This window comes from Polypterus senegalus, chromosome 7 (assembly GCF_016835505.1).
Source record: "Polypterus senegalus isolate Bchr_013 chromosome 7, ASM1683550v1, whole genome shotgun sequence".
In the NCBI taxonomy this organism is placed as follows: Eukaryota; Metazoa; Chordata; class Cladistia; order Polypteriformes; family Polypteridae; genus Polypterus; species Polypterus senegalus.
The window spans coordinates 189,820,315-189,839,452 of NC_053160.1; the positions used below are offsets into that span (position 1 = coordinate 189,820,315).

General features: G+C 40.7%; 1 protein-coding gene across 22 annotated transcripts in view; it reads right to left on the reverse strand.

Annotated features, from left to right (window-relative positions):
* LOC120533089 (ankyrin-2-like) overlaps positions 1 to 19,138 on the reverse strand; it is a 299,192-nt gene that overhangs the window by 237,961 nt on the left and 42,093 nt on the right. For all 22 annotated transcript variants that reach the window (XM_039759757.1, XM_039759758.1, XM_039759764.1 and 19 more), the window contains exon 2: positions 18,765 to 18,866. In XM_039759757.1, coding sequence (XP_039615691.1) covers positions 18,765 to 18,866 — 102 coding nt within the window. The remainder of the gene's footprint in view (positions 1 to 18,764; positions 18,867 to 19,138) is intronic.

The following is a 19,138-nucleotide window of genomic DNA, read 5'->3' on the forward strand; positions in this document are numbered from 1 at the left end:
TGCATTTATATGACAGAATACATGTGTGATTTTTTTTTAATTGACTGAAACTTTAATGGTTGACTCATTCATTTACAATTATAAATCCATTTTGGAATAACAATATTTTCTATTAAAATATCACAAAGCAGTACTTACTCGCACTTAAATATGACAGACGGTACCTAGATGTATGAAATTTCTTGTTTAACCGAGCTGCTGATTGAAGAAATGAAAATAAGATCTCTCATACGAAACGTGAAATTGTAATTTTGATTTTAAATAAATTCACTTAGTTACGGTGAATTAGGATTACAAATAATGAAGGAAAGGAACGTTTATAATGAGCTGTCTAATCACCAAGAAGATAAAGCTGAATTCAAAAGATGAAGGGAAAAAGCCAAGTTGGACAGAGAAAAGCCAAGAACTTGAAAGGCTGTTTCTATTCTCGTCAATATCTGTGTTGTTTAATACCGGAACAGAAGGGAAGCTTCTGGGGAAAAAAAGGTGTGTGAACTACTTCTGCAGATGCTGATTTGGTGTATGGCTTTCAACGTTTTCCAATGATAATGATAAGGCAGGGGTCCTCAATCCCAGTCCTGGAGAGCCGCAGTGGCTGCAGGTTTTTGTTCTGACCTGGTTGCTTAATTAGAAAGCAATTCTTGCCAATAAAGCACTAACAAGCTATGAAATTAAATTAACTCTGCTATGTCAGCTCATTCTCATATCCTAGAGTTTCTTTCCCTTTCTATCATGCAAATGATTTGAAGGCTAAAATGGACGAGTAATTCTCAGTCCTTCACTTTTTTCTCTTCATTTTTCTTCCAAGTATTCAATTAAACCCAATAGTGCAGATAAATACACACAGGTGTAAATGTAAAGAAGCTAAATGGAGAAATGCTGCTCTCTCTTGTCATTTGCATGTTATTGATAATAAGGAGCAATTCAAATAGCTGTTTAAGACACAATTGAGCAATAAGGGCTCAAAATCACTAAAGTGAAGCAGAAGTGTTACTTTGGCAATAAGTGCTTTTTATTAAGCAACTGTGTTGGAGCAAAAACCCTGCAGCCACTGCGGCTCTCCAGGACCGCGATTGAGGACCCCTGTGATAAGGAGATTTCTGAATTTTAGGAGCCAAAATTCCGGATATTTTCAAAATGTTATAAATTCCTCCCAGAAAATGAGGGCAGGTGGCAAGCCTATGCAAGGAAGGCTTTTCATGTCTTCAGTACGAGTGACAGTAATGACCTACAGTATTAGTAAGGCTTCTTCACTCTGTGACCTGGAGGGCTGCAGGTTTTCATTCCAGCCAGTCTCAGTCCTTGCTGACAATAGAATTCAGTGTTTAATTGTATGACATATTAGTGCTTTCATTCAACCAACACAAATTATAATTAAATTGTAAAGCAGGGTCCTCAATTACAGTCCTGGAGGGTCACAGTGGCTGCAGGTTTTCACTTCAAGCAGTCCCTTAATTAGAACCCATTTATTTGCTGCTAAAGGAATATGCTTCTTTGGCTTAATTTTCGTTAACTTGTTGTGTTTCAGAACCTGAAATTGCCTATTTTAATTTAAAAATAATGTAAGTTTTATATTTTTGCCCATTTTCTTAACTGGCCCCAGTTAATAATGAAATGCAATAAAAAAGCAGATCTGCAGCCAATTTGGTTCCACTTAGAGTGCATCATGAAGTACTTGTGTTAATAAAATGTTTAGGAAAAAAAAAGAATGATTGTGAAGTGCAAATCTCTTCAAGTCCTCGAGACATAAGTAATGTTTTCAGAAAAGGAAAATCTACAATGTGATAAGGATTTGTCTTTGGAGGAATTAAATCACTAACAAGCAACAGTTAAACAGCACATTTCATTATCAGCAAGAAGTGTCTTCTACTTGGGAAACTGGCTGGAATGAAAACCTGCAGACCTCCAAGACCGTGAGTGAAGATCCCAGCTATAAACGAATAATTTGAAACATGCTAACGTTTTTCAAAAGGTTACAAGTGTTTCTGGCCTTCTTGTTTTGGTATTTTTTTGGTATTTGATACCACCTATCCATTCATCCATCCCTCTTCCAAACCCACTTATCCTGAGCACTGTCGGGATACAATACAGGAATTCTCAAGTTCACTAACGGGCACCTTGTGGCTGCAGGTTTTTGCTCCAATGAATCTCATAATCAGCGAGTCATTTTTAACTTTAAAGGAGCTCATTGATTAACTAGCTGACCTATTTTCCTTCTCTTAGTTTCAATTTAGAAAGCGCAGTAATGTGAGATTAGCACTTGTAAGATAACAAGAAATATTTATCATTTTTTTAATATTATTTTTAAATGCTTAACTGTTTCATTTTCTATTTAAGTCTCTTATTCTGTGGATTTTGCTCTCCTAATTTTATTCAAATATTGACAATTAATGACAAGCAAAGTAGACTGCAGTACAGACAACACTGAAGGCTAAACAATAGCAGCTCCTTCAGCGTTACCCACTTACTAGTAAATGATGGTTTTAAATATCCGTGACGTTAACAGTAGTAAAACGCAACAAATATACAATGAATCTCAGTCTAATACAAATAAATTCTTACTTAAATCAGTTTAATGCCTCACAGTGACTGCCAAGTCAGAAGTTCACTTGATTTTTCTTTTTAGTCTTCCTGGCGAGTATTTGAGAGTAGCCTGTTGTTATTATTGACATTATAATATTTATTTATTTATTGAGCTTTTGTAAAACGACAGATTTCTCACTGGAGAATACATTCTATCTATCTATCTATCTATCTATCATATAGTGCCTTTCATCTGTCTATCTATCTATCTATTATATAGTGCCATTCATCTGTCTATCTATCTATCTATCTATCTATCTATCTATCTATCTATCTATCTATCTATCTATCTATCTATCTATCTATCTATTATATAGTGCCTTTCATATCTATCTATCTATCTTATCTATCTATCTATCATATAGTAACTTTCATCTATCAATCTTTCTATCAGTTTATAATGTATTATGTCAATATGTCATTTCTGAAGTGATACAAAATAAAAGTAGAAGCTAAGAAGTATAAGATGGGAGTCTAATTAAAAGAGCACATTCCTTAGTTTTAAGTCTCGTAACCACACAGGGCCCAGGATGCTAATATTCTACTAGGGACTCCTTGACAACCATTGTTATAATGCGAGTTACAGTTTTGAACGAACGAAACGAAATTGGGTTTTGATTCTCCTGTATTACATACTATAAGTATGTTATTTCCCACAGTAATAATCAAATTAATAATATTAATTTCACTTTTTCCTCTATCCATCCAGCTTCCAAATCCACTTATCCACGGTGGGGTCACTGGACAGCTGTAGCCTGTCAAATCAAACATCAGGAGCCATGCAGGTAGAATTCCTGGACCGGCTGCCAGTCTATCATAGTGTGAACACACACACACACACACACACACACACACAGACACACAGACCAATTTTAACATTGCCAATCTACCTATCCTGCATGTCTTTGGACAATGGGAGGAAACTGAAGCACCTGGTGGAAACCCACACACACGGTTAAAGCATGCAGACTCCACACAGGGAACATCCCCATGCTACCCTTTTCCTATATCAGATCTCTGAAATTCCAAAAGAATATCGTCACCATACAAATTAGCTACATACAAAGCTTTCTGCAATACATTTCGAACATCATTCCAAAAGATTTAACTATAAAAAAGTAAAAAAAAAAGAAATGCAATATACATACTATGTAGAAGACATTTAGCAGATATCAATTTACACTTTTGTAGCATTTCTTTAACTGGATATATTTGATGTACAATTTTATATGGTACTTCATTAACTTTTGTTAAACATTAACTATACATTATCTTCCAAACTTCAACCAAGTTTTTAACTGCAAAAAATTAGCAGGAGGAACAGCACTCACTTACATGGCATTTATGCAGAGAAAATTAATGCATGCAGTTCCACACCCATAGTACTTGCTCATGAAACGCCACTCATTTTAACATAAAAATTGCATCTTAAAAAAATTCAATTCCATATTAAATGTTGAACATAATAACAGGAAAATATTCCTTACAACAACTTAATTTTTCATACCGGTTTTTTTGATACTTTAGTTAAAAATAGAGACCCAATATAAAAATGGGAATAGCTATGATGAAGAAGTTTGCATATTATGTTATAAATATTAAACCCAATATACAGGGTGGTCCAGATTTAATTATGCAGATCCAGATTGTCTGGATGACTTTGATTTATGCGGGGACGATTCCAGTTCGGTGCAAAGATGATTCTTCATGTCGTCAGTTCGCACACTTCTCGATGGTCCGGGATTAAAAAACCCAATAAGTTATAGCATAATGAAAATTGCATAATTAGATCTGGACCACCCTATAGATGGTTTGGGATGAGTTGGACTTCAGTGACAGAAAAGCAGCCAACAAGCACTCAGCACACATGGGAAGATTTGTCAGAAAAGCATCTCAGGTGGCAACTTTGAAGAATCTAGAGTTTTCATTTAACTCTTTTTACCTAATTCCATTAGTGTTAAGGGTTAGTTTTTGTATCTCCACTATTATTCCAAAATGTAGAAAATGATTAAAACAAAACTCATTTTGACTGGCACTGTGTACACACTGGCTACATACTGTAAGAAGTTGTATTTTTGTGAGAGTAGTACATGGCATACAGAAGCGGGTGCCACAGAGGTTTGCCTGGAGGACTGACTGTCTTATTTTGTATGATGCATGTTTATATCAAGGTGCTTCACAAGCTAAGAGTTATCATATAAACCTTTTACTTATAAATGTTTTACATTTGTAGCACAAGCGAGTGAAGCGACTATTTCAAGTAGTTTAAATTCCAGTACCTTGGCTAACACTAGACCACACCTATTTATTTCTCTCTCTCTCTCTCTCTATACACATATATATATATATATATATATATATATATATATATATATATATATATATATATATATATATATATATATATATATACAGTGGTGTGAAAAACTATTTGCCCCCTTCCTGATTTCTTATTCTTTTGCATGTTTGTCACACAAAATGTTTCTGATCATCAAACCCATTTAACCATTAGTCAAATATAACACAAGTAAACACAAAATGCAGTTTTTAAATGATGGTTTTATTATTTAGGGAGAAAAAAAAATCCAAACCTACATGGCCCTGTGTGAAAAAGTAATTGCCCCCTTGTTCAAAAATCACCTACCTGTGGTGTATCACACCTGAGTTCAATTTCCTGATTACTGCCACACCTGTTTCAATCAAGAAATCACTTCAATAGGAGCTGCCTGACACAGAGAAGTAGACCAAAAGCACCTCAAAAGCTAGACATCATGCCAAGATCCAAAGAAATTCAGGAACAAATGAGAACAGAAGTAATTGAGATCTATCAGTCTGGTAAAGGTTATAAAGCCATTTCTAAAGCTTTGGGACTCCAGCGAACCACAGTGAGAGCCATTATCCACAAATGGCAAAACATGGAACAGTGGTGAACCTTCCCAGGAGTGGCCGGCCGACCAAAATTACCCCAAGAGCGCAGAGACGACTCATCCGAGAGGTCACAAAGACCCCAGGACAACGTCTAAAGAACTGCAGGCCTCACTTGCCTCAATTAAGGTCAGTGTTCACGACTCCACCATAAGAAAGAGACTGGGCAAAAACGACCTGCATGGCAGATTTCCAAGACGCAAACCACTGTTAAGCAAAAAGAACATTAGGGCTCGTCTCAATTTTGCTAAGAAACATCTCAATGATTGCCAAGACATTTGGGAAAATACCTTGTGGACTGATGAGACAAAGTTGAACTTTATGGAAGGCAAATGTCCCGTTACATCTGGCATAAAAGGAACACAGCATTTCAGAAAAAGAACATCATACCAACAGTAAAATATGGTGGTGGTAGTGTGATGGTCTGGGCTTGTTTTGCTGCTTCAGGACCTGGAAGGCTTGCTGTGATAGATGGAACCATGAATTCTACTGTCTACCAAAAATCCTGAAGGAGAATGTCCGGCCATCTGTTCGTCAACTCAAGCTGAAGCGATCTTGGGTGCTGCAACAGGACAATGACCCAAAACACACCAGCAAATCCACCTCTGAATGGCAGAAGAAAAACAAAATGAAGACTTTGGAGTGGCCTAGTCAAAGTCCTGACCTGAATCCAATTGAGATGCTATGGCATGACCTTAAAAAGGCGCTTCATGCTAGAAAACCCTCAAATAAAGATGCAAAGATGAGTGGGCCAAAATTCCTCCAGAGCGCTGTAAGAGACTCATTGCAAGTTATCGCAAACGCTTGATTGCAGTTATTGCTGCTAAGGGTGGCCCAACCAGTTATTAGGTTCAGGGGGCAATTACTTTTTCACACAGGGCCATGTAGGTTTGGATTTTTTCTCCCTAAATAATAAAACCATCATTTAAAAACTGCATTTTGTGTTTACTTGTGTTATATTTGACTAATGGTTAAATGTGTTTGATGATCAGAAACATTTTGTGTGACAAACATGCAAAAGAAGAAGAAATCAGGAAGGGGGCAAATAGTTTTTCACACCACTGTATATATATATATATAAAGGGCGGCACGGTGGCCCTCGCAGTAAGGAGACCTGGGTTCGCTTCCCGGGTCCTCCCTGCGTGGAGTTTGCATGTTCTCCCCGTGTCTGCGTGGGTTTCCTCCGGGCGCTCCAGTTTCCTCCCACAATCCAAAGACATGCAGGTTAGGTGGATTGGCAATTCTAAATTGGCCCTAGTGTGTGCTTGGTGTGTGGGTGTGTTTATGTGTGTCCTGTGGTGGGTTGGCACCCTGCCCAGGATTGTTTCCTGCCTTGTGCCCTGTGTTGGCTGGGATTGGCTCCAGCAGGCCCCCGTGACCCTATTCGGATTCAGCGGGTTAGATAATGGATGGATGGATGGATATATATATATATTGTGATGGATGTCCGGCCATTTATCCCGGCCAATACCCCCAAGCCGCCAGGTGGAGCCCTCCTTGCAGCGTGGAGGTCCCTAGAAGACCAGCAGGGCATCATGGACAATGGAGTTTTTATGCAAAGCCCTGCTGGATGCCGTGGGGGCCACAGGAGGGAGCTGCAGGGAGGACCGAGGGCTTCTTCGTGCCCTGTGACCTGGAGGTTCGTCACAGGAAGAGCGACGGACTTCCGGGTTGAAGAAAGGGACTATTTACCCTGACCCGGAAGGAATAAGGACTTGTGGACTGGGGATTGAGAACACTTCCGGGTCAGGGATTATAAAAGGACTATGGGAACTCCCAGACAACGAGCTGAGCTGGGTGGAAGGGTGGCAACGCGTCTGGGAGCTGGAGGATTGTTTATTATTGTATTATTGTGAGTTTAATGAGAATTGTGGTGGAGAGTGTGCTTTGTGCACTGTGGCGACAAAATAAAGTCAACTTGAGGACTTTTACCTGGTGTCTGGAGTCGTGGACAGGGGTTCAAGGGAGCGAGGGCACCCCCTATCGTTCACAATATATATCAATTCAAAGTCCGCCTGTCTACTTTTCATGAGAGAACTACTCAACAGATTTAGATCAGGTTTTTTTCTAGAATTTGCATGAACATTCCGGTTGATTTTGCAACTTCTGTCATCACACTAAGTATCATCGTTTGCTTGTGGTACCAATTTATTTGCACGAATCTGAGAGAGAAGCAGCTTCTCCTCACTCATGCGCCAGCTTCGGCGTGTACCTTACCTCCACTTAGCTAGCGAATGAGAGAACTGCTTCACAGATTTAGATCAGGTTTTTTTCTATTATTTGCTGGAACATTCTGGTTGATTTTGCGACTTCTCTCATCACACTCAGTATCATAGCTCACTTACGGTACCAATCTATTTGTGTAAATCCAAGAGAGACGCAGCGGACTGAGGGGAGGGGAAGGGGGCGGGACCCTCCTCACTCATGCTCCACCCTCAGGGCGTGTACCTTACCTCCACTTAGCTAGCAAACGAGAGAAGTATTTAATGGATTTAGATCTGGTTTTTTTTTTTTCTGTGATTTGATTGAACATTCTGGTTGGTTTTGCGACTTCTCTCATCGCACTAAGAATCACAGTTCGCTTACAGGAGCGATATGTTCGTGCTAATTCGAGACGGAGGTTGCGGGGGCCCTCCTCACTCACGCGCCAGCCTCCATTCGAGTCGCTGTACCTCTGGCCACGTTTTGGAGCGTGCCTTTCCTCCACTTAGCTAGTGATACCTGTTTGTTTATTCATTTTGAAAGTTTGTCCTGTTTCACTTCTGCAGGGGACGGCTAGTTTTAATATAAGTAGGAGTTCTTGGTTTTGATATACTAGCACAGCGTTTAGGGTTTGTTCCAGCCTTGCATTCAGTGCTACCACGACAGGCTTCAGCTCCCTGACCCTAACCTGGACAATAGTGAATATGTGAATAAAATAAAAATGCATACATTTAATGAGGCAATAAATAAAGACCTTTTTTTTCTTTTAATGTTTGTCCTAAAAGCTTACTGGCCTTAAAGAGTGAAATCGCGTACAGGTATATCCTGACAAATCCTTAAAGGATTGCAGTTTTATTTTTCTTTCTTATAGAATGGCATTCTGTTTCATTCAAGTTTCATCAGAGGCCGATAAATGAGATCTTCCAAAGGAACGGCAGTGAGAAGGTCGTGAGCGTCTGAGCCCCTCCAGCCAATCACTAAGGCTCACATCAGGCCCTCTACGGTTACCGCAGCTGTTACAAATGAAGTGGGTGATTTAAATAGAATCTGTAACCCACCCACCGCCACTAGCTGCTAATTTTAACTGTAAAAGCTCCAACAATCCAAAGAGGCCCGGGACATGGAAAACCCTGGCAAGGGAGTGTTTTTAAAAAAATTCTTGGAATGAGACGTCTCAAGGAAACGCCAGTTCAAGGCTGAGCTGAGTGGATGTGATTAGCACATACGGCAAGAAGGCATGTGGTAAAAGAACAAGTGATCCGCTTGCCATCGGCTTTTTCACAAATTTTAAATCCCTGTTCTCTTTAAGTCTTTATTGATAAATCATAACGTCGGCATGGATTTTCCTTCAGAGGTGAGGAACACATAACAGTGAAGCTTAGTATCAAATTTGTGGACTGATGTACTCTAACTAGTTACTTGGAGGAAGCAAGTGGATAGGACTGGCGAGCTTTGTTGGGCTGAATGGCCTGTTCTCGTCTAGATTGTTCTAATTCTAATTCTAATTCTAATTCTAATTCTAACTCTTACACGTACTTAACATGTGTGTATAAGAGAAGTGACATTTCATTTCAGCTACTGAGGTGGCAAAGAAAGAATCTGGAATTGAGTCAAAAGTGAAGCAAGGAAAAGCCCAGAGTCCAGCAAAGCTAGTTTGGAAGCAGTTGTGAAAGTTCAGAGGAAAACAAACCCCAACAAGTGCAGGACTGGCTGAAGAGTGTGGGCCCTTCTACTGCCTAAATGAGACACACCGTGCGGCTACAGCAGCCTGTGTTAATATTGTTATTAGACTGTTTGGGACATTGCTACCTCCACCCTCTATTTAATTAATACACATCGGTATGTCCCAAGCTCCCTTTTTGCTATTGGTGCTGCTTTAGTCTTTGCTTTACCTTCCGCCATATTATATTTTAGGTTAAGGAAATTCTCATCCTTTTACCTTCGAGTTGTCATGGTTTTCACGTCCTAATACTTGTATGACTTCTTGCCAGAAATCCATATTAAAGTATACGGATTCTCAGCCTTGACCTTCTTGGTGAGTAAAACTATCTGTCCATGTTCACTACAACCAGTGGGGTGACGCACAATCCGTACGGACTGGGTCTTGGGAGAGAAGCCTCGCTAATACGGCGCTCGGGGACAGAATACACACTCTGATGTCCCTGAAAACGAGGGCTTCCATTCCAGTCCGCCAATCCCAGTGTTACTAAGTATTTCAGCTAGGGTTTCTCACCTGACTGGGGTTTTATGTCCTTTTTGTTTATTTGCGCGTCATTCCTTTTGTTAATTATCTGCTTTGTGTCTTGTCATTAATGACCTCTTGGGCACAGCCATCAGCAGTGTGTCTGTTTGCGGAGAGAGTGTCGACCTCGTCATTGAGAGGTTTACTAACCTTGGCAGTGACATTCATGTGACTCTTCCTATGAAGTCAGTAGATGGATTGGGAGAGCATGGGGGGACAGGAGGTCACTGGAAAGGGGAGTGTGGTGCAAAAGGACGAAGGTCCAAGTCCTCTCTTGCTATATGGTTGCGAGACATGGACGCTATCCAGTGACCTGAGACGAAGACTGGACTCCTTCATGTGTGTCTCTCTGGAAAATCCTTAGGTACCGTTGGTTTGACTTTGTGTTGCTCACGGAGTCCTGAATGAGGCACATGACCTGCATTGTGAGGGAGCGTCAGTTATGCCACTACGGCCATGTGGTGCGTTTCCCTGAGGGTGAGCCCTCTCGTAAGATCCTCATTGTTAAGGGACCCGAGTGGCTGGACCAGGCCAAGGGGTTGCCCACGTAACACCTGGCTACGGCAGATAGAGAGTCATTTCCGGAGGGTGGGACTGGACCGTGTGTCTGGCTGGATCCCGAGTTGTTTCGTCGTGTAGAGGGTGTGTCAATGCACCAGTGCATGCTCCCCAGTTTGACTTGACTTGTGTCTTGTGGGTGACTGCAGGGACTGCCCTTAGTCCTATTAAAGCAGGGGTCGCCAACTCTGGTCCTGGAGGGCCCCAGTGGCTGCTGGTTTCAATTCCAACCCTTCTCTTAATTAATGACCTGTTTTTGCTGCTAATTAACTTCTTTTGAATTCATTTTAACTACTTGTTCTTGCAGACTCAGACCCCTCAATTGTTTCTTTTTCCTTAATTAGCAGCCAAACAATAATGAGAAAGAAAATGAGCCAAAACAGAACCAACAAACTGGTGTCCATCACACAATATCTGAAAATAAAGAAAGGTCAACGTCTCAGGAATGTTGATCTGCTCAGGCCCACAAAACATTTTAACAGATCTGCTCTTGGAAAAGAGAAAATATTCAGTTTCAGAAATGTCTGCTAATGCAACACGAGAGCAGCAACAAGCCACGAAATTAAAGAACGGGTTTAATTAACAACAAAAAATCGGAGTCTAATTAAGTAACTGGTTGGAGTTTGAGGCCCTGGCTTAGTTGGTCTCCTGTTGGCTCCCTCACTTCACGTTTCAATTCTTTTTGGGTGCCATTTAAGGAAAGAAATGAAGCAATTAAGAGGAAAGATGAAGAAATTCAGGGAAACAAATCTTTAAAAAAACAAGTCAATTAAAATGAAAGGAAAAAAAGTTAATTAGCAGCAAAAACTGGTTAGGGTTAGAATGAAAACCTGCAGTCACTGGGGCCCTCCAGGACCGGAGTTGGTGACCCCTGGTCTACAGCCTTTAGTTTCACCAAATGTCCCTTCAAGAAGTCTGTTTTCTCCCTCTGCCCACCTGCTGACCGTCCCACCAAGACTGGCTGATGCTTCTCCATTCTTTTTCCACAGCCCTGGAATGATCTTGCTTTGGCTGTTTGGGTGTCATTTGACGATGCACCTTTCCATGAAATATTTTAGAAAACTGCTTAGATGCCCATCAACAGAATAGCTGCTGCTGTCATGACGAAGAGTTCAAGATGCCAATGTCCATCTTAGTCTAGCAGCAGGTATAATTTTATAATAGCAGTACGACTCCCTCTTGCTCTGTTTTTTTATTATATTCTCAGTTGGTTTTGAGGCTGGCACCTTTTTACCATTCTAATATCTTCTTATATAATACGCTACCATGGCTGTCCGTTTGTCTGATTTGTAATCACCTGTAGCTCACAAACCGTTTGAACTATTGACCTGACGTTTGGGCACATACACTACGTGACCTCTAACGTCCACTTTTGGGGTGATGATTTTTATTCCTCTTTTTATTTTATTTTATTGTAGAATCAACTCTCTGCAGCGGCCAGCAGGGTGGCTGTGTGGCGCAGGTATACGGGCGCCGTTCTCATCCCTACCATCTTCGCTGCCACTTCCCTCTACCTCTTCATATCTTAAATTATTCTTGAGGCAGATTGAAGACTTAAGTGCCAGCTTAAGTAAAAAAAAAACTAAGGAAAACGTAATTGCAAGACAAACACTGACTTAATCAGCTTTAACACGAAAAGATGCCAATGGAAGAAGACAAGAAGCGGGCCGCTAGGGTGGAGAAGAGAAGAGCTGATCAGGAAGCAACAAGCGCATCAACCTCTGAGCAAATGAATGATAAACGTGCAGAGAAAGAGAGCGTCTGAAAACTAGGAATGCAAAGTCAAGTGTAGTCACTGCACGTTATCGTTATATCAGAATTTGATTTGTAAGTCGCTGTTTTGACTGGGATTGGCTCCAGCAGACCCCCGTGACCCTGTGTTAGGATATAGTGGGTTGGATGATGACTGACTGACTGACTGACTGACTGACTGGCCTTGGCATCTAATAAATACAAAATCGGGAGTGGTCTCCTCAAGACTTTCTCGCATAGTCCAGATATGGGGATGGATATTTGAGAAGTAAACCGCAAGACAATGATTTGTATTTATATAGCATGTACAGAGGTGGGTAGTAACGAGTTAAGTTACTCAAGTAAATGTAACGCAGTAAATGTTTTAAAAAAAATTGCACTTCTATGAGTAGTTTTACTGCACCATACTTTTTACTTTTACTTGAGTACGTTTGTGAAGAAGAAACGCTACTCTTACTCCGCTACATTGGGCAACACTCGACTTTTTTCCATTTACACATTATATACGCTATATTTTAGTCGGAGAGAAGTCGCCGGAGGATCTACTGCGTGACTATTTCACCAATCAGACGGAGCAACAATAATCACATGACTCCGTTTCACCAATCAGACGGAGCAACAATAATCACATGACTCTGTTTCACCAATCAGACGGAGCAACAATAATCACATGACTCTGTTTCACCAATCAAACATAGCAACAATAATCACATGACTCCGTTATACCAATCAGACGTAGCAACAATAATCACATGACTCCGTTTCACCAATCAGACATAGCAACAATAATCACATGACTCCGTTTCACCAATCAGACGTAGCAACAATAATCACATGACTCCGTTATACCGATCAGACATAGCAACAATAATCACATGACTCCGTTATACCGATCAGACATAGCAACAATAATCACATGACTCCGTTTCACCAATCAGACGTGGCCATGCAGTCACATGACCACACACAAACTCCCTGCGTCTGCAGCCTGAGAAAGAAGGGTTTGGCTGCAGCCACGGTAAGGTGTTGAGCTCCACGGTAAGCAGAAACACGTGACCTCCACAGTAGGTGAATGAATATAGGACCTACCCAGTCACCAGCCCTAACCTTAAAAACACTGGGGAAGGCAGCAACAGGGAAATTGCACTCCTAAGCTTAAGATAGTAGGGGAGGGGCGTTTTTCCATCTACTGTGGTGGTCACGTGTTTCCGCTTACTGTGGAGCTCAACACCTTACGGTGGCTGCAGCCAGATGCTCTTGGCCTGATAGAGACTTTTTAGTCATACAGGACTCCTGTTCACTGCTAAACGGTCACAAGAACCTTGAGATCCAACTCCCACTGAAGCTTCACCATCACTTCAGCGAGTGAAGAACAAGCACTTTTTAACCAAACATGCACAGACACAGACAGTCATGGTAAATCCATAGCAGTAGAGTGTTGTACCGTGTTAGCCATAGATTGGTACTGGAGAGAGTAGGGTGAAATGACACCTTTTATTGGTTAACTAAGTAGATTACAAATGTAAGCTTTCAAGGCAGCTAAGGCCTCTTCATCAGGCAAGATGAGACAAAGAAACTGAAAAATTACTCTCGCTTATATTGGGACAGCAAAGTGATTTTTTTCTTTCATCTTAACAACCTTTTTGTTCAAATGTTAGCAAAATGAATTAACCCTGAAAGAAGAGAACAATGAACTAATAAAATGTAGAGATAAGATCACCATCGCTAGAGACAGCTCTGTAAGTTTGTTTTTTTTGAAGTGCAGTGTCTGTAAGGTCGGCCTCTGATGTGGTCAGCTGGTCAGTCAGTCTGTTAGTCCACATATCAAACTCTTGTGTCTATTCAGACCATTTTGTAGAGTGCTGAATTTAAGCAGAAGTCAAAGTAAAGCGCGACTTGTTGTACGTGCACAAGCTGCCTTGTTCTATTGTTATTTTCTATGTGGAGGGCGAGTGAATATGCAGTATGATTACAGTGTCAGTGTACAGTCGGTATATCTTGTCACTCGAAGTAGATTGCACTGTTCAAACATACATGTCACCCACTGTAGGTATCGGCTTCAAACGTTTTATTGTGAAAAACTGAGATTTGGAACTTTGTGTTATTCGTGCATCTTTATTTTGCAAAGATGTTCTTTCATTTTACTCATTTTTTATTTTGTTATTTGGAAATAGCAGAATTTGCACATTATTTTATATTTTTGTCTGTCTTATTACATTTCTTAAAAATAAATCATTTATAATGATCAAACAGTTACTCAGTACTTGTGGTCTTTTCATCAAATACTGTGTTACTCTTACTTGAGTAATTTTTTGGATGACTGCTTTCTACTTCTACTTGAGTAATATTACTTTGAAGTAACGCTACTCCTCCTTGAGTACAATTTTTGGCTACTCTACCCACCTCTGATTACGTACATTAAAGAACCATCAACAATAAATCAAATTAATAATTAAAAACTGAACAATTATTATAAAAGTAAAGTTGAATAACTGCGGTGGGTTGGCACCCTGCCCTGGATTGGTTCCTGCCTTGTGCCCTATGTTGGCTGGGATTGGCTCCAGCGGACCCCCGTGACCCTGTATTCGGATTCAGCGGGTTAGAAAATGGATGGATGGAAGTTGAATAAATCAGACTCTGCAGCTGCGTAAATAAAAGGTAAAGTGCCACTGATGGTTAGCGGAAATAGCCCAAAAGTTGATAGAAATCTACGTTTTGTACCTGATACTTGTATGCAAAATTTGGTTGACCTCAGTGAAAGTGGACTCAGGTTATCGTGTTTACACACACAGACAGATGTAATTCCAAAAATGGTTTACTTTTAATTAATTAATCTCTATATATAATCTTCATTTGGATCTTGATCTTTGTTTGTCCGCGAATGAATTAGAAGAAGAAGCACTAGATGGCAGTAGAGACACCTAAAACATAGGCATTGCATTAAGAATCTCCTCCAGGCTTATACTACTGAAGACTGCAGTACGCCAGTCACACCTCAAAACACAGACATTCAAACTAAACAAATTGTTGTGCTTAAATTAACTAAAGTGATCTTCATTTAGAACGTAATCTTTGTTTGTCCGCGAATTCCACACATGTGTAGACCACCTTCCAGTTTAGTACGTTGGTGTTACTCACGAATGTCAAGAATGTGCCGGAATAACGAAAGGGGTGGTGGACAGTGTTACGATGGTTAGCTCCTGAGGCCTGGTTAGAGAATGAGATTGCCGAAGATAAAAGGTACGTGCCTACGTAACATATGAGTGAAAGAAAGACAGTGGGTACAATGAATGACAACATGACAGCACGTTCCGGAAATTATTATTGTTACGTTGTAGCCGGCGAGTGCTGCGCGTCTCACAGATGTACCGTGGCTTGCTCACATGTCAGTGAAGTGATCCCTATTTATGCTTTAAAGAGCCTGGATACCTATGTGTCCCCCTTTAATAACCATTGCTCCGTGTATATTGCCTCACTCTTTGAATTGCCACAAAGCAACCTGCGAGATTAGAGAAAGGTTGAGAAGAGCTTGTGAGAGGAAACAAGACGGACTGTGAATGGACAGAAGCAGAAATGCTCCTACACCACCACATAATTACGATTCGGACAGCGATTCCAAGTAGGCCGTTCCTATCGAGTCAATATCCAAGGGTTTTCTTTTGTAATTTTGTTTCCCTTATAAAAAAATGATAATGCTGTGCGACGAAGGGCCCAGTTCATGACTGGCAGCCGCATTTAAACAGGGAGCCCTTCAAAGACAATTTTAACATGCGCAATGTAGTTGTGCGCACATGGCTAGTATTTCATATTTTTAGACTAAAACATCGAGATTCATCAAAATCTCAAAATGGAATTTTTGGACGATTACAATACTTTCCCTGTACTTAATATACAAGAAATTAAAAAAAAAAAATAGAAAAACAACACTAGCTTGGGTTAATCCACACTCTGGAGCCACCAGGAAGGACAGCACACCTTGACCTCTGAGTCATCCCCCTGGAGATGCCTCATGCGGTGCTCGCTTTGGGGTGTCCCTGCCTAGCAACAGCCTAGCAACCATCAGCTATAACTCCCCCAAATGGTGGCACCTTTACTGCTTCAGAGTGAGACAGAATTCATTTCGTTATAAGGACCGGGAGATAAACACAGTCAGTAATGAGCCAAGGTCAAAGTTGAAAGTGAAACCAATTTGTCATCAAACTGAAATCGCTAACCAGAACTCGAAGACTTGTAATGGAAGTGAATATTCAGTATACCCCTAAGATGATAATCAGAGGTAGAAGATCACACTCAAATCAGACTACAGACCAGTGGCACTTACATCTCACGTCATGAAGACCTTTGAGAGGCTGGTCCTGGATGGTATGAGTCCTCTTGTGGTAGACCACCTGGACCCACCGCAGTCTGCCTATTTAGACAATGACTGAAGTGGAGGATGCAATGACCTGTCTGCTCCACAAGACTTATAATGCTGGGAGCACTGTGAGGATTTCACTTTTTTGATTTGTCCAGTGCCTTCAATACCAGCCAGCCATCCCTGTTAAGTGGTAAGCACAGGAATGTGCAGGTGGATGAGCCGGTGGGGTCCTGCATGATGGAGGCCACAGTTTGTGAGCCCCAAGGACCGCGTCTCAGTTTCTTTTGTACATCTCAGACTATAAATAAAACAGCAGGTCAGGTCACTTGATGACATTTTCAGATGACTCTGCACTTATGGGGTCTATTGATAAAGAGGGATGAGACCGAAGAGAGAGGAGAACTTTGAGAATTGTGTGCAACTCAGAATCAGCAAAACCAAAGGAACTGGTGATTGACTTTCACAGCATCAGAGGACAACCTCAACACCCAGACAGTATTCAGGGAGTGGATGTAGAGGTGGTCCACTCCTATGAGAATCCAGGGGTTCCACATCAATGATGGGTTGGAAAGGCTTCATTACATAGAGGAACTACAGTATAGAAGAAAGGGTAGAGTAGACTAGGAGAGGCTTAGGAGAAGGTGGGTAGTGACATCCTTCACCTACTCTACAACTCTCTGATGGCCAGTGGAGGTGTGCTTTGCTGGAAATATCACTGCAGGAGAGGACTACCAAATCAAAAAAACTAATTAAAAGGGCAGGCTCAGTTATGGGACACAATCTGGACCCCCTGGAGGTAGAGGAGGAAGAGAGAATGAAGACAACACTGAGTGCCATTATGAACAACACTGAACATCATCTCTGTGACACACTGAGGACCTCAGCAGAAGTGTGTCAAGAAACACGACTCGGGCTCCTTTATACCAACAGCAATGGGCCTGTATAGCGCCACACTGGGACTGGGACTGGGACTGCCAAGTCAGCACTTTCTCTTTCTTTTTAGTTTAGTCATTCTGGTGTACATTTAGTTATTTACTTATGAACTTAATGAGCTTCTGTAAAAAGCCAAATTTCACCCTAAGGACAAATAAAGTTTGTTCAATCCATCTATTATATTGTGCCTTTCCTAACTATCTATCTATCTCTTATATATCACCTTTCCTATCTATCTATCTATCTATCTATCTATCTATTATATAGTGCCTTTTATTATCTATCTGTCTATCTATCTATCTATTATATAGTGCCTTTTATTATCTATCTATCTATCTATCTATCTATCTATCTATCTATCTATCTATCTATCATATAGTGCCTTTTATTATCTATCTATCTATTATATAGTGCCTTTTATTATCTATCTATCTATTATATAGTGCCTTTTATTATCTATCTCATATCTATCTATCTATCTATCTATTATATAGTGCCTTTTATTATCTATCTATCTATCTATCTATCTATCTATCTATCTATCTATCTATCTATCTATCTATCTATCTATCTATCTATCATATAGTGGCTTTTCTATCTGTCTATCTATGTTTCACTTTTTCAAATTGCCATAAAATGCCCCCAACTACTCTTACATTTAGGACTCCCTGAGATTCTAAAGATCTAAACAGACGTGTATTTTTTCTACGTGTATTTTTTCTACATGTTTTCAAGAGAACCTACAAATAATTAACCAAAAGCAGCATCTTAACAGCATCCATATGAAACAAAATGGCATTATGGACAGACATTATTTATTTTTCAACATACAGTAGTTAATGTTAACTCAAAACAAATGTCACAAACAAACTCCTTGTTCTCCCAAAGCCAGGTTTACAAATACTGTATAGTGGTTGTTAAAAGCCCAAGGAAAACCTCGAGAAAGTGGTGATCATTCCACACTTGTCGATGGCCACATTCTCATGCTATTTCCACACAGACGTCGTGTTTACTTTCCTCCGTCGGTTCAACTGAGCACAAGTGGGGCCGGTGGTGTACATGAGTGTGTCTTGAGATGGACGGCCATCTTGTGTGTCTACGTCTCCTTACAGTCTGATGTTTTGTGATTGCTTGGACAACGGGGGGGAAAAAATAATGCAACAAGAAAACAAAGCTGACACCACATGCAGCATAAAGTCTTGTGGCCCTTACCTGATTACAGGTGCTTATGTCGACGCCACTCTTCAGATATTCCAGCACCTTGTCGATGTTGCCCGCCCTGGCAGCTCGCAGGAAGCTTGTGTTGCTGTCAGACTGTAAGAGAAGGAAACACGCAGGATTAATGGGGCGCTCCGTGAGAACTGATCCCGTAGAAAGGAACGGCATGTGTCTGCCAACAATCGATCCGCACAGAGCAGTGCTGCACAGCCATGTGTTTCATCTTCAGCCAAGTAGGCCAGACACGACGGCACTGCGCCATCATAGGAAAGGCAAGTCAGTGTTACCTGTTGGCAGGCCATTAACTGATGAATATTTTATAGTCAGGCCAGATGAGGAACAAAACTACAGTCTGTGTTTGGCCCTCC